Here is a 14,652-nt window from a genome sequence, read left to right on the forward strand (position 1 = left end):
AATATATAAAGAAGAGTAATATATATATATATAAATAAACTACTATCTCTTGTTTTCTTTTGTTTATAAAGGTTTTAAAGAGATTAGTAAAGTATATATTTAAGTATATATACTTAATAATAAATAGCTATCTTAATTATTTCCTATTAAGGTTTTTATAAATAAGCTATATATAATATATTATATATACCTTAAGGGAGGGTATTAAATATTAAGGTTTAAAGACCTTATATATATAAAATTAAGATAATAATATAATAAAGAAGTAGAATATATATTACAGTATTAATAATACTATATACACTATATACACTAGATATAAGAATAACTACTTAAGAAACAGCTATATATACTATATAACAATAATATTTATATATAAAGAATAAGTATTCTAGATAAGACTTCCTCCTTCTCTAAGGGAATCTCCTAGAAATTAAAGAATATAGTTCTAGGTTACATAAGGTAAATAAATAAAATAATACCCTATAGTAGTTAAAATAATACCCTACTATAGGTAAAATAATACCCCTTAACTTAATAACTTACCTATTAAATCTAGAATACTAAAGAAATCCTTAGAATACCTAATAGATAAGTATAAGTAATCCCCTTATATCCCTAGGTCTAGTTAGCTAGTAAGATCTATAAGCTCTTCTATATTTATAATAATATAATACTTCTATATCTTATCTCTTATCTCTTATCTTTAACCTTATTTACCCCTTTTGCCTCTAAAAGATAATAATATAGTTTTAAGCTTAGCCTATAACCTTAAATATTATTAGAGAACTAAGTATACTACCTTATATTACTATTATACTTATTAAGAGGTTAAAAAAGGTAATATAGAAGTAGAATATATACTTACTTCTTCTATACCTACTAATAGCTTAATCTAACCCTTTGCTAGGGTTAGATTTTAAGAATTTATAAAGCTAATAGGCTTATATAATAAAAGTAAGCCTATATAATATACCTATATATTAGTATATCTTTTCTAATACTTTTAGGACTTTTTCTTAATAAGTTATAATACTTATTAAGATATATCTCTAGGTATTGTATTTATTCTAGGGTACTTTTTTACCTTCTATTCTACTCTATAATAGAGTAAAAGAGTAAGTGTTAAAAGTATAAGAACTAAGAGTATCTCTTATACTATTAATACTTCTTTTTCTTATATTTCCTCTATTTTAGAGCTTATATATATAAGATATATATATATATATTATTTACTAACTTAGTACATTAATATATATATTAATTATATAAGTATTTCTAATTATATAATTATTAAAAGATAGGAGAAGAAACTAGAATATCTAAGAAACCTCCTCTTAACCCTATCTTTTTAACAAGGTTACTACTTCAAGTTAGGGTTATTTAACTAAGGTTATTAAGTTATATAATCTTAGGTTGATTTCTAAGTAGCTTACGCAAGTATTGAATATTCTAGTAAGCTAGATATATTTATATAAGGGCTAAATTTCTTCTTATTTCTAGTCTACCTTATTCTTTTTCTAAGTAAGTAAAATAGAACAGTTAGTAATAAAACAATAAGACTAACTATTATACTCCCTTTATATTTATATCCTAATGTCTCTATATTTACCTTTGTTATCCTATATTCTTACTTCTATAGGATATATCTTTATATAAGAGATATACTCTCTTATATACTCTTAGGCTATTATTCTCTCTAAGAGATCTAAGCCTACCTATTGTACTAATATATATACTTAATAAAATAGCTATCTTATCTTCTTTCTATTAAGGTTTTTTATAGATAAGCTATATCTAATAAATTATATATACCTTAAGAGAAGGTATTAGATATTATTAAATATTAAGGTTTTAAGACCTTATATATATAATAGTAAGATATATATATAATAAATAAGTAAAATATGCAATATAGTATTAATAATACTGTATACACTATATACACTAGATATAAGAATAACTAATTAGAAAACAGCTATATATACTATATAATAATAATATTTATATATAAAGAATAGGTCTTTTAAGTAAAACCTATTCCTCTAAGGAGATCTCTTAGAATTAAGCATATAGTTTTAGGTTATATAAGGTAAATAAATAAAATAATACCCTACTGTTTAATAACCTACTTGTTAACCTATTTATTAACCTACTTAATAACCTACTATTTAATACCCTACTTATTAACCTACTTAATAACCTAGTATACTAGAGAAATCCTTAGAATACCTAAGAGATAATTATAAGTAAACCCCTTATTTCCCTTAGATCTAGTTAGCTAGTTAGATCTATAAGCTCTTCTATTATATCTATAATAATATACTACTTCTCTATTTTATCTCCTATCTCTTATCTCTTTTATCTAACTTTATCTGTCCCTTTTACCTCTAAAAGAAGATATATAAAATAGTGCTTAGTAATAGAAATAAGACTTATATATAGGGTAGACTTATATATACTTAAGGATAGATTTCTATAGCTTTTTAGTAATTAACTTATAATATATTCTCTAAATATCTTTTAGTATTTAACTTAGTAATTTATTAATAAAAAGCTATATAAGCTCCCCTTATAACTATTAACTACTTAACTAATTACTAAGTAATTAATAAGACTAGTAAGCTAATATTACTACTACTATATATTAACTTTAACTATACTATAGTAGAAACCTTACTATTAGATATCTAACTATAATAGTTAGAAGAAATTATAAATAACCTTTAGAGAATAGACTTTCTATTGCTAGGTATTTATTACTCTAGATTACCTTATTTAGATTAATAGATTTTACTATAGAAATTACTATATTTACCTCCTCTCTAATTATTACTTACTATTGCCTATTATATATACTACTAGTCTCTTAACTTATTAATAAGTAATAGATCTACCTAGTTACTTTTAGGTAGAAATATAAGTAGCTAGATTATCCTCTTAGGCCTAGGATAAATACTGTATATTAATAAAGGCAGTATTTCTACTTTACCTACTGTAAAGCTAATAACATAGAGTAGTATATAGGATACCCTATTAACAAGCAGCCTTGCTAATAGTGTAGTTATCTACTACATTATAAAGTGTCTGTTAGAGCTTAAACTTGGTATATTGCTTTACAGTGTAATTAATAAGATATTCTGAAAAAATGGCGTTATTTGGATGTAGATAGAAAATTTTGTGATAGTTTGAAAAAGGTGATGTGGTTGACGATGCGGGATTTCCGGAATGTTCGGATGTAGGGGATATTTGTAAGTGGGGTAGGGTAGGTAAACCTTACATGATACTGAACCTTAGTTCTAAAACCGCACGGTACTCTCAGGTGGGCATAGGGGGGAGCAGGGCATTGTTAGCTTGTCTAATCACTCCCCTCCTTGTGTTGCATGCTTAGGCGCTGAATCTATATAAATTGTTAACTTGGGCTCTGATTAGCAACAGTGGGAATGTTAGATAACGCGCTAACTTGGATAACGTGAGGGGAAATATTAGTTAGAAACTAAATAAATACAGCGCTAGGCCAAAAAAGGCCCCTTTTTCATTAGCAGAGTTCGCCTATGCAAAACCTTGCTATTTTAACACGTACCTAGATAAGAATGACTTCTAGGCCCCTTATTTAAGGGGGAAATGCTAGATAACTACCCTACTGCCACCTATTTCGTTATAAGGTCCTTACGAGGTGTCTATAAGCTATCTAACACTTTGATATAATAATAACTAAGCAAGGGTCAAGGTTATATTTTATAAAAGTGTTATAAAATACGTTTTATTAACTTTTAAAAATTAGGGTTAGGGTTATAGGGATAGTCTAGTATATCTTGCCTAGCTAAGGTTTAACTTAATGCGCTTATATAAGCAACAAGTACTCCTTATTCGAGGTACAGGCTGTTATCTAACATTCCTGCTGTTGCCGATCAGAGCCCAAATCAGACAACAACAACATTGCGCGGCGTTATGCAGAATGCTATTCTATACCCCGCAAAGTCCATGGGCCTTGATACAAGGCTTACATTAATGAGGCTAGACCGAAATGTAGACTCGGAAGAAGGGTTCGTCAACCCGGAAATGCAACTGTTTTCGGTTTAGCCAAAAGAGTGGGTTCAATCAACGGTCGCGACTTGGCGGAAAATCCATTTTTTCGTAATGGCCCATAGTCCCGTCCCGTTAGTTCTTCTGATAGTTCAGAGGTTCGTCGGCTATCAATGACTGAGTGGAAACAGGGCAGAGCCGAGAAGCAAAACGGAGAGAACAAGATACATTGCCAGGTTACAGCCTGTGCCAGCTGTCAAGGTTCTCCAGCAGGTAAAAGCAGCATTCCATGATCGAGTCTTGATATCAAAGAGGGAGCTTAGAAACTTGATATCAGGACGTAAGACAGCTAGACCTTGTATTAGTAACCACATTACTTTGTTGTCAAACTATGGTACATTGTCTTGGTGGTTTACATATCTCTTATCAACCGCGCAGTCTTCTCCAGGCTCCTGAATATTGTCTAGGTATATCCTCTGTTAGCCTCTAACAATCTCGCAGACCAATGCACCGAGAACCATGTTGATCAGGATCAACACTCGGGTACAGAGCGGAGCTGCAGAGCTCGCGCATAATCTGCTCTCCGCCGCATGCCCTCAAACGCATTTTTGGCGCGGGTGCCCCTGTCTTCCTTGACGAGGCAAATGTAGACGTCGGATTGCTGTTCTTTGTTCAACCAATCTACCGGACCTCAACCCTGTACTCGCTCTTGACCTGAATACCCCCGTTATACATCGCTTCATTGTCGAAGCTGCGATCGTCGCCACGGTTGTCAGCGAACGCGCTGGTCTGGTTTTCTCCCTTCGGCCCTACGATGTGCTCCTGGCTACCAACCGATCCGTCGTCAGGAATTCTCTCGTGTTCTTCCCTCAAGCGCGATCGCTTATTGTTTGAGCCGGTACCGCCGAAGGTGACGAGTCCGGTGGGGATAGGGCTGTTCCCGGTCGATCCCTTGTTGCGGCTGGGGAAGAGGGGCTTGACCGAGGGCGCGTTGGTGCAGATGATACCGATAACCTGGGCGTCAAAACGTTAGAGTAGTACGCCCTAGTTATTGCAATGCATGGGGGGGTTCTTACGGTTTCACGGATAGACCAGTTGAGACCTAGATCAAGTCTCTCGGGCATCTGCAGGCAGATGATGCAGCGAAGAAGGGTGCAGATGACAATGAAGAAACCAGCGCAGAACATCAGACCAAAAGACAGTTTCCTGGTATGCTATGTTAGTGCATGCCCCAAAGGATTGGAAATAATCAGCAAAACTTACCTCTTCAACGTGGTTTGCAACCTCCACAGCAGGGGAATCGGGATATACATGATCAAAAGATCGGTGCTATTGATCCGAAGTCAGCCAATGAACTGCGGATATCAGAGATGCAGCACTCAATCTTACAAAACATTGGTTGTGACCAGCGCGTAGTACTTGGACGTATTCTGGGTACAATCATCTTCGGACAGGTGTTAGTATTGTCACAATTGATTAAGCAAAAGATTGCTAAACCGGCTATCACTTACCTCCGGCGTAGGGATATACCTGCCAAAGCCTGTGGATCGGGCGGCAGTGACCGGTGATGACTGCAAGAGTTGCCAAGTATGCGGCAACGGTGATAACAGAAATTACCTTGACCAGGCGTTCCTCGGGCAGAGACTTGCTGCACATGGTGTTAGCGACTACAATTCTCTGCAGCCTCTTGCAAATTGGGATGGCATTACGTGACCCTGAAGAGGAAAAACAGCATGATGCCCTTCAAACTCCAGATCAAGCTGACGTACATGTACCACGCCGCGAACAGCCACTTGGCACCGGTCTCGTGACTCTTGTACTCTTCGGGAGTCAATGTCAGGGCAACTGCATCTGTCATGCCAGTAATGCTTCCTTTTTCAACTAAAGTGGTGATGTTAGAGCAGCCGCGAGGTGGTCACGAGAGAAGCGCAATTACCAATGATCTGACACATCATGACCTCAAACTAAGGGGGTTGTCAGCTAAAGTCCCGCCTATCCCAATCACTGTGTCGCGTGACATACTGTGAAGAACATAATGGCTGCAATAGCCAAATAATCGTCGCCGTGCCATTTCCAACCAACCATCTTGCACCGACTGAAGACGCGGAGAAACAGGAAGAGGATGCCGATGGCATATTCCACCCACACCTCAATGACGGTGGGCCATAGAGACTCTGGTACCAATCCCATGTTGGCTGCTGTGCGTGTGGTCGCGACCGTCTTCCTGCTCACGACAACCAACGAAAAAGATGAGTATTAAGCAAGGCTTGAAAATGTCCGGCTCAAGACTAACTAACGCAAGGTGGAAGGAGAAATGTCCGACTGATGAAGGAGGTTTATCAACAAGCAAGAGGAATCGCCAATCAATCCAAACCGGGACGATGCAACGTCTTTGAATTGCAATTGCCAAACACTCGGACGCTCTTCCGGGTTGGCCTTCAGATTCTATTCGGTAGTTACGCGATGATCGACCAAGCACCCGCGGTTCCTGAATCGCGGCAGCTAACGGCAGGGCTAATCCAATCTGAAATGAATGTGGGCTGAGGTAGTAATTTGAAGCCCTACGGGAGACAGTTCCGGGCCCTATTCTGTTTTCCCTCTCTCTCTTTTCCGTCCGGGGAACACTTAACACCCAACAGCTCTTTGCGAGGCACTTCTAAGCGACGAAATCAGCGAAAATTTTCTGAAATCTCAGTGATCAAGGAATAAGTGACACGTCAGCCTCCGGATCGTGGTAGTGTTGCCGCTAGTGGCGGCGCTGCAAGGAAAATGGAATGTTATGGTATCATTTTAGAAGATGAATTCCGCTGCAGATACTGCACAGGAGTAGCATTCTTAACTGACCTCATTGTCTAATTTTGTGGTATTAATGCAACCTTGCAGGTTCTCGCAAAACATGGATATGCTCATTTACTGGGCAGGGGTAAGTAAAATCTCTCTGTGGTTTTGCGCCCCATGGCTGACATAATTAGAATACATCTTCTATACCTTTCTGTTGCTATCTATTGTACGCCCTTTAACTTGAATGTAAGAGACTAAGTCTGTAAAGAATATAAGGCTTTAGAAAATCAGTAATAAGAGTAATAAGGATACTCATAGGGATAGTAATAGTGATAGCGATAGTGATGGGGATAGTAATGATGATAGAGGCATATTTACTAACAGTGACTTTGTAGTAGGTGGGCAGAAGTACTGTGAGTGTCCGCTATACTCAAAATAGTAGGGGGGTGAGCATTAGATACCTGGCAGAGATATTTTATTGCGGCCTGCTATCAAATATGCATCTTTCAAGTCATGCGTCGTTTTAATACCCAAAGTGGAGATAATACTCGGAGGGGGGTCTCTCCCCGGGCAGGGAACCGGGAGATAGGTCCTGTGCTGGGGGGCCCCTGTCGGATTTCTGACATACACCGCCAGCCGCTGAACTCTATTTTGACCAGGACTGACTCGCTCGACCATAGGTAATTAATACACGGGAGCTGGTTGGCCAGAAGCTTGGAAGTGCTGTTATGGAAGCTCTTGTCTTTGTGTCGAACTTACGTGTACGGATGAACATGGTTGTAGTTACATAATATTGTGTAGAATAGATCAACCCTCCGTTTATGACGCGTTGTGCTAGCAACAATCTCGAGAAAAGAAGTGTGAATAGAGGCATGAAAGTTTCGTATCTTTACAAATCTAATCGTTTTAATTTCTTCACAACTATCTACACACTCACTTGCCTTTTCTCTTTTTGTCTTCTTTTCTACACAGTGCAGTAGGTGCCTACCTATAACACTTATGATATGAGTTATATTTACATAACGTAGATGTGCTATTAGCACACTGTATGACTGAATACATAAAAGCCTCCAAGAGCTTGTAAGACTTATAGGGGTCTTCTGTATAGAACCTAGATGCTGACAAACCCTTAGAGCATAACGGCAGGGAACGATTCTAGTCAAGATCCTGGTCATGGTTGACGGACGCAAAGGGAAGGGTACGGGGGCAAATTACGGCAGCCTGCAGGACGCACTAGTCCAAAAGTCAACTTGGGTTGCTACACCTACCCCTTTGCAGAATTCTTAGGTCTTTACTTTGATTGGCTCACTTATAGTGCACAGGCTAGTGGCAAAGTCTAAATTTTTCCTTAGAAAGAATATAATTCTAAGTATAAATAATAGAGATTAAAGAATATAATATAAATAAATATAAGAATTAAGAATATTTAATTCTATTAAGATAAATATAAGTATTAAGAAATAATAAATAGAGTGTATACTCTTAATAGTAGGTAGGCGCTAGTAATAGTAGTGTATACTTGTAATAGTAGTGTACTACGTGTGATGGGTATATTCAACCGGATAGTCAGGTATTGCCCCACGACAGGGGCTCAGACAGATGGCTGGCAAGGGGGTGAAAATGGCTGACATAAGCGCAACGCATCCAAATTGATTAATTTCTATGGGCAAAGTCAATACTTGATATGTAACCCATTGGCCTCAATCACTGCCTTACGGAAAAAGTGCTGCTGGCAATAGGTGGATTAGTTGGATGGATATGGAACCTCTGATTGGCTGGTTAAGTGGGTATGGGCTGCCCCATAGGTACTTGCCTAGGGGGTTAAACTTTGGCCTGACACCGTAGTACACTGGCAATAGTGGGCAGGCGCTGGCCTACAGAAATAAGCCGGAAGTTGTAAAAGACCAGGATCAGGGCTAAGCCTTTTATGGGCCTATAGGGTATAGTGAGGTTATATAAGCATTATATTTAAACCAATCAGACCTTATTAATAGAGATTATAAGTCGGCCTAGATACACACCATACTGTATCTGTATTATCTTTTTGTCCTAAAGAGGAAATTTCTGACTTTTGGACCAGTGCGCCCTGCAGGCTGCCGTAGCAAATCTCTTAACAAGGATAGACGCTTATACATTGCTTAGCTGATGTTAGTTACTTCAGGCGACTTTTGTCCTCCCAAGGAACGTGCTGACGTAGAATACAACAACAACAATAATAATAAAAACATTACCAGGTTACCACTCAATAGGCTGGGACGGAATAGGCTTGTCGAAGAAGGACGGGAGCTGCGAAGCCTCCACCACCTCGCTAGCGAATGACGGGTGATCGTCGTACGCTAGGAACCCTGTACCGTCGTAGCAACCCACATATTCAGCGTCCATCTCCTCACCCTTCAGGATTGCAGCGTCAACCCAGAGCAACAAATCACCCCCCTCCATAACTCCACCAGGTCCATACGCAGCAAGAAAGTCTTTCCTGAGCTTGACGTGGACCTTGTCGTAGCGACCGATGTACTCCATCTTTGAGAGATCCAACCAGAAGAGGATCTGGGCCTGGCGAATGTAGTCGAGACCAGGGAAGATGGAGTTGGTGTGGCCGTTGGCACCGTTGACGCCGTCGGTGCCGTTCACGGCATTCGTTCCGATCGTAGAGTGTCCGTTGACAGCGCCGTTCGTCGCTCCGGGTTGCTTGTCGCCGGCGAAAGCATGGCAAGCTCTGGCGCTGACCATGCCCTTCTCGGGGCCAGCGGCCATGACATTGGTAACCCATTGCTTGGTCAGGCCGTCGAAGTTCTCGTTCCAGTGTGCGCGCTCGTTATCGTTCATGTAGCTGTAGTCCTGGCCCTCGACGACGAAGTTGATGTTGTCGGGGAACTTGGAGACTCTGACTCTGCCGGACCGGATCTTATCGCTGAGAGGCCTCGGTGTAGGGACGGCAGGCAGGGGAGACTCGAACTTGTCCTCCGGGGAATCGGGGGTCATGCGCGAGCGGTAGGCACCCCAGTAGCCGGTCTTCGCGGTGAGGGGGATGGCCTCGCCGCAGTGGCCGAAGCCGGACGCTTGGGGCTTGTTGGACTCGTACATGCCACGGGTGGCGGGGATGCTGACGGTCTCTCTCCAGAATCCGGCATCAGCAGGGAGGGCGGACCAGAAGGCGGCCGTCTTCGGGCTCTCCCACCATGTCTTGAAGGCCTGAGGCGAGGCCCAGTAGCTCATCCAGACCTTGGAGGGGAGGTCATTCTGCTCGAGCTCCTCGACATGAATCGCAGCGCCCTTGATGAGTCCGTCGAATCGGTTGATAAGGGCAAGCTTCTCCTCCGAAGGTGAGTCGGCGTGGTACTGGGCTCCAAAAATGGACACCGTAAAGTGGTGGGCGGTAGGGAACTTAGAGCGAAGCATGGTTGCGGTTTCTCGGCAGGAACAACCGGCTGATAATGACAGGACTTACTACGATATCAGGCTGCTGCTTGACGTCCGGGCCGCTTCGGCTTTATACAAGTAACATTCCATGTTCACTGAGGGTAAACATTACCCGCGATACGCCCTCGAAGCCTACCTCTAGCGGCCATTAGTCCGCCGCCCTCTCGACGACTTCAGCGCCTAGGGTAAACCCTTTATGCATTCGCATATCAGGCACTAGTGGATGTGCAACGTGGCACTCCTGGTGGGCTGCCCCCACAGTCCAGGGCCTATACGGTAAACCCATCCCAGTTTACAACAAATGCCGCAAATGGCTGCCGGCGGGGGATCAGAGCTACGCTCCGTTTTATGTACACTAGATACTCCCGCTGTCACATTCCCCGACTCATGCACGGATACGTACGCGTCCGTGTGTCTGGCTCTAGGGCTCGCGGGAGAGATCAACGCGTTGACTCCTAATTGAGTCCAAGATATGGGGGCTTGTTGTGTTGTCTGTCTCCCCCTGGCTTCAGCCAGATACCCGGTCTCAGGTGGGGACAAGTCTGCAATAAAAACGTCTCTGGGACCAGCTCAGTAATTTTAGGCGTTGAGGCCATCGTTCACCTAAGTCAAGGTGAGCAAGAAACTTGGGAGTGATGTTATTGCTGTTACAATGAGACCAATGTCCTAGGTTTTGAGAGGGATGGATGCCAGGCCAGCTCATTCCATCACAGAATCCAAATAGGGCTCGTCAATGTAGATACTTCCCAGTCACAATTGGAAGAATCTTGTTAAGAGGCCTATCGCAAAGCAATGCAAACAATGCCTCACCCCTCTCTGGCAATTCATCTGCCCACTGCGCAAGTCTCGCCTCTGCCTTGATAGCTAACTCTCTTCTCCTATCGAGTTTTGTCGGCCCATGGGCATGGTTAAAGATGGTGACTTGGTGGTGGTGTGTAGCGCACGCGCCCCAGCTCAGCTGCAGTCTGCCCGGACCGGCCATACAGAATAAAGGGCCAATCCGAGAGACCATGGTTATTGTCGACGTACTCGCGCGTCTGCTCCACAAGGGACTGGATGGCTGGTCTAGCTAGACCAAAGCTCTCATGCCACCAACCGAGCTCAAAGTCAACGTCAACAGGGCTCGGGGGTGTCAAGGAGCTTGGTGACCGCCGGCTCGGATTTTATGTTGTTGAAATCTGTGCCGTAGGATGAGCAAGCAGCTATGCGGTGCATGGAATCGGTGTCATCGACGGTGTCGTACAAGTAGAAGCCATAGAACATGGTCTGCTGACACCTCTTGGTGATATTGAAGTTGGGATAGACGGACCAGATGCCTGGATTCGGACTGGCATTAACGCATCGTATGGGACAAACGTCCATGGCCATTACGGTAGCTAGTAGCAGACTAGTAGCGGCAAGGGCTACCTTGAGCCATGGTGATGCTACCGTGATGCTGAGGGCTAAAAGAAGGCACAGATATTAGTATGATTCTAAGATGAGAAAGCCTGATATCGGGCGAAGAAAGCGTGCGCACAAGAAACCTGGATTGGCATCAAAACGGACAAAGTCAAGCAAGCGACGGCCTATTGAGAGGCTGACGAAAGGGATAATCCTAGAACTTGTCTGAACTATTTTAATTAGGCTTATTAGAAGTAAGCTGTTAGAATTCTTTATTGAAAATTGTGAGATGGTTCTGGCTGAGTGGATCTCTATACTTGGGACGACTACGCTGCCTGAGAACATTACTAGTTTAGATTACTATATTGTTACTGCCTTTAAGAAACTAGATAGCATTATAAATAGCTAAAAGGGCATATAAATAATGTGAAGGCTAGCTTATATCTAATTGCTGTTAGTGTTTAAGTCCCTTAAGCGTATTATTAGCTTTGATTATTAGGATAGACTAATTAAGCTATAATCTAGTTATAGTGTTTTAAGTGTTGCTATAGATATATATTTAAGTGTATAAGTACTGCCTATAACAAGGGTAATACTCCCTAAGTAAACGTGTTTTACTAGGCGTTTAAGGGAGCTTATAGTATATACGCTAATATTTCTTGTTATCTACTTAGGCATAATTAAGGTAATTATGTAGCCCTTAACTGTTTATACCTAAATTAAGGCTAATCTTCTAACAGTAATAGATCCTTAGGCTTTAATATACTAATGCTAAGACTTATAGTATCTTATATTGCATAGGATTCCCCTTCTTAACTTATTACTGCCTATAAGAGGCTTATATAGGTAGTAGAGTTAGTAGTAAGATCTAGATAACTATATAACACCTTAGACATTATAGAAGAAGTAAGCTAATTCTTAAGCGTAGAATAAACTAGCTTATGGCTTTATATTATAGGCTATATAGAAGAGGCGTTATAGTATAAGCCTATCTCTCTGTATAGCGCTAGTATTTATACTATATATTAACCTTGCAACTAGATATATATAATATAGTACTTAGTTGCTTTCTTTTACTGTGTTCTATTACTGGTTATAGCTGCGTTAATTACGGTTTATTACTATAGATTATTATATTTTTGTTATAGTTTTGTTATAGCCTACGCTTCTATGTAATTACTATATCCTACTATAAGTACTACCTAACTCCTGGTTTTGCTGCTAGCTATAATACACTTAAATGTCTGTCCTTATTCTAGGGCTACAACTAAGGTCTAGTTTACAGGTAAACGTCTGCCCCCTAGTAGTAGGAGATATAACCCTGTATCTAGGGTACTAGACAGTGTTAGGTCTTTACTACTGGTTATAACAAGGCTATAGCTACAGGATTAGGGCTAAGTAGAAGGTTATGTAGGCAAGATACTAGTATTTTACTTATACTATACAACTACTACTAGTTACTGTAGCTAGACAATAATGCACTAACTAGTCCCTAGGCTGTAGCTTAGGTATTAGAACCTAAGTGACTAGTACTACGCCTATTAGGAGATACTTTAACTAGTACTAGGCACTCTTAGACTATAAGTTACTAGTTTAGTCTCTAAGATAGATTTCTAAGACTAGTTACGCTGACGCTATAGTACTAGTAACAGAAGGCTTAGTTCTTTTCTAGCTAACTGTTACTTCTAATGTAGCATAGGATTACTAGTAATAAGGGCTTAGTTTAACTGGTGCCAACTAGCACCTAGACTAGATGCACTGGAATGCCCTGTATTAAAACATACACACACACACATACAATTTATTACGCCCAGCGGCAACGCTGAAAGGGCTACTAAAGCTAACTATATATATAATACTAATTTTATGCCCTGGTCTCCTCAAAGCCTATAAGTGCTGTCTCTATTTCCTGCTTCCTCTAAATCTGCCTTCTTGCTATAGATTCCTATAGTGTAGTTATATTATTAGTATACTATCTTAAAGCCTATTCTCTAAGTGTTTAATATCCTATTTATAGTAGCTAAAGCAGTGCCTACTGTTTATAGTATAGGTTAGTAGCTAGTTAAGGTTATATTAGTTTTAGTATATTAGGGGGTCTTCTAATTCTATTTCTTATTACTTTATATCTAGATAGCCTATTACTAGTGTAAATTATATTATTACTTAAACTACTTATATATTTAGCTTTTACTTCTTATTATCTAAGGGGCCTTTACCTTCTAATTAAAAGAAGATATTACTTCTTTATATCTTAGTATACTAAAGTATTTTAGTTTAAAACATTATCTATTTAGTATATTAAAATAAAGAATACTTTACTATTTCTACTACTTATTAATATCTATATAAATCTAAAGATATTATATTAATTTAATATAGATAGTAGTTTAGTTTAGTTATTTTAGTTTTAAGCTATATAAGTGTTACTACTTCTTTTTAAGTAAGCTAATTATATAGCTAGTAGGTATATTCTCCTAATAGCACTTTATTAACTTTTTTAAAGAATTATTTAACCTTTTTAATTAGTATTATTAGAATATTAATATAAATAATTATATAATACCTAGTTAGTTAACTATAAATAGTTTATAATTTAAGGTTAAAAGGTATACACTAGTTACTTAGCCCTTAGTTATATTAAAAGAGGATTATACTTTATAGTTAGCTAGAATAACTTAAGTTATATATAGGTAGTATATATAATATAGTTAAGTAAGTAATAGATTTAATAACTAACTAAGAGCTAGAGCTATAGCTAGTAACAGCTGGTCTTATAGACTGGCGACAGGTGGGGCCTAGTGGGGCACCAGCTGTTAGCAGGATATTAGCCTAACTAATAGATCTACTAGCAAGGCTAAGAAAGTAGATCTAAAGGTTAGCTATATATTGTCCTATAACAAGTGCCCCCCTAATAATAGAAATAATTATTATATAGTAATTATTTAATATTACTAGCTAATAAGGTAGTTAATATTACTAGTTAATAAGGTTATTAACTATATACTTTAGGCTTTTATAAGGCTATTATAGCTATTATAGAAAGAG

At 39.3% G+C, this 14,652-nt stretch overlaps 3 protein-coding genes across 3 annotated transcripts; all 3 read right to left on the bottom strand.

Moving 5' to 3' along the window:
• Positions 1-5,411: 5,411 nt before the first annotated feature.
• Positions 5,412-6,216, bottom strand: LY79DRAFT_595225 (uncharacterized protein; the record flags this gene model as incomplete). The annotated part of the gene is made up of 5 exons (XM_060561755.1): positions 5,412-5,470; positions 5,538-5,674; positions 5,736-5,907; positions 5,963-5,990; positions 6,049-6,216. The coding sequence occupies 5 exons, from the start codon at positions 6,214-6,216 to the stop codon at positions 5,412-5,414; spliced, it is 564 nt and encodes a 187-aa protein (XP_060407116.1).
• Positions 6,217-9,042: 2,826 nt separating this feature from the next.
• On the bottom strand, positions 9,043-10,206 carry LY79DRAFT_675117 (heme-containing dehydratase protein; the record flags this gene model as incomplete). The annotated part of the gene is made up of 1 exon (XM_060564402.1): positions 9,043-10,206. One exon carries the CDS (start codon positions 10,204-10,206, stop codon positions 9,043-9,045), a length of 1,164 nt encoding a protein of 387 aa, XP_060407117.1.
• Positions 10,207-11,340: 1,134 nt separating this feature from the next.
• On the bottom strand, positions 11,341-11,952 carry LY79DRAFT_585176 (uncharacterized protein; the record flags this gene model as incomplete). The annotated part of the gene is made up of 2 exons (XM_060560479.1): positions 11,341-11,669; positions 11,925-11,952. 2 exons carry the CDS (start codon positions 11,950-11,952, stop codon positions 11,341-11,343), a joined length of 357 nt encoding a protein of 118 aa, XP_060407118.1.
• Positions 11,953-14,652: the final 2,700 nt, after the last annotated feature.

The sequence above is a fragment of the Colletotrichum navitas genome, assembly GCF_030913465.1.
Source record: "Colletotrichum navitas strain CBS 125086 chromosome Unknown LY79scaffold_185, whole genome shotgun sequence".
NCBI lineage: Eukaryota > Fungi > Ascomycota > Sordariomycetes > Glomerellales > Glomerellaceae > Colletotrichum > Colletotrichum navitas.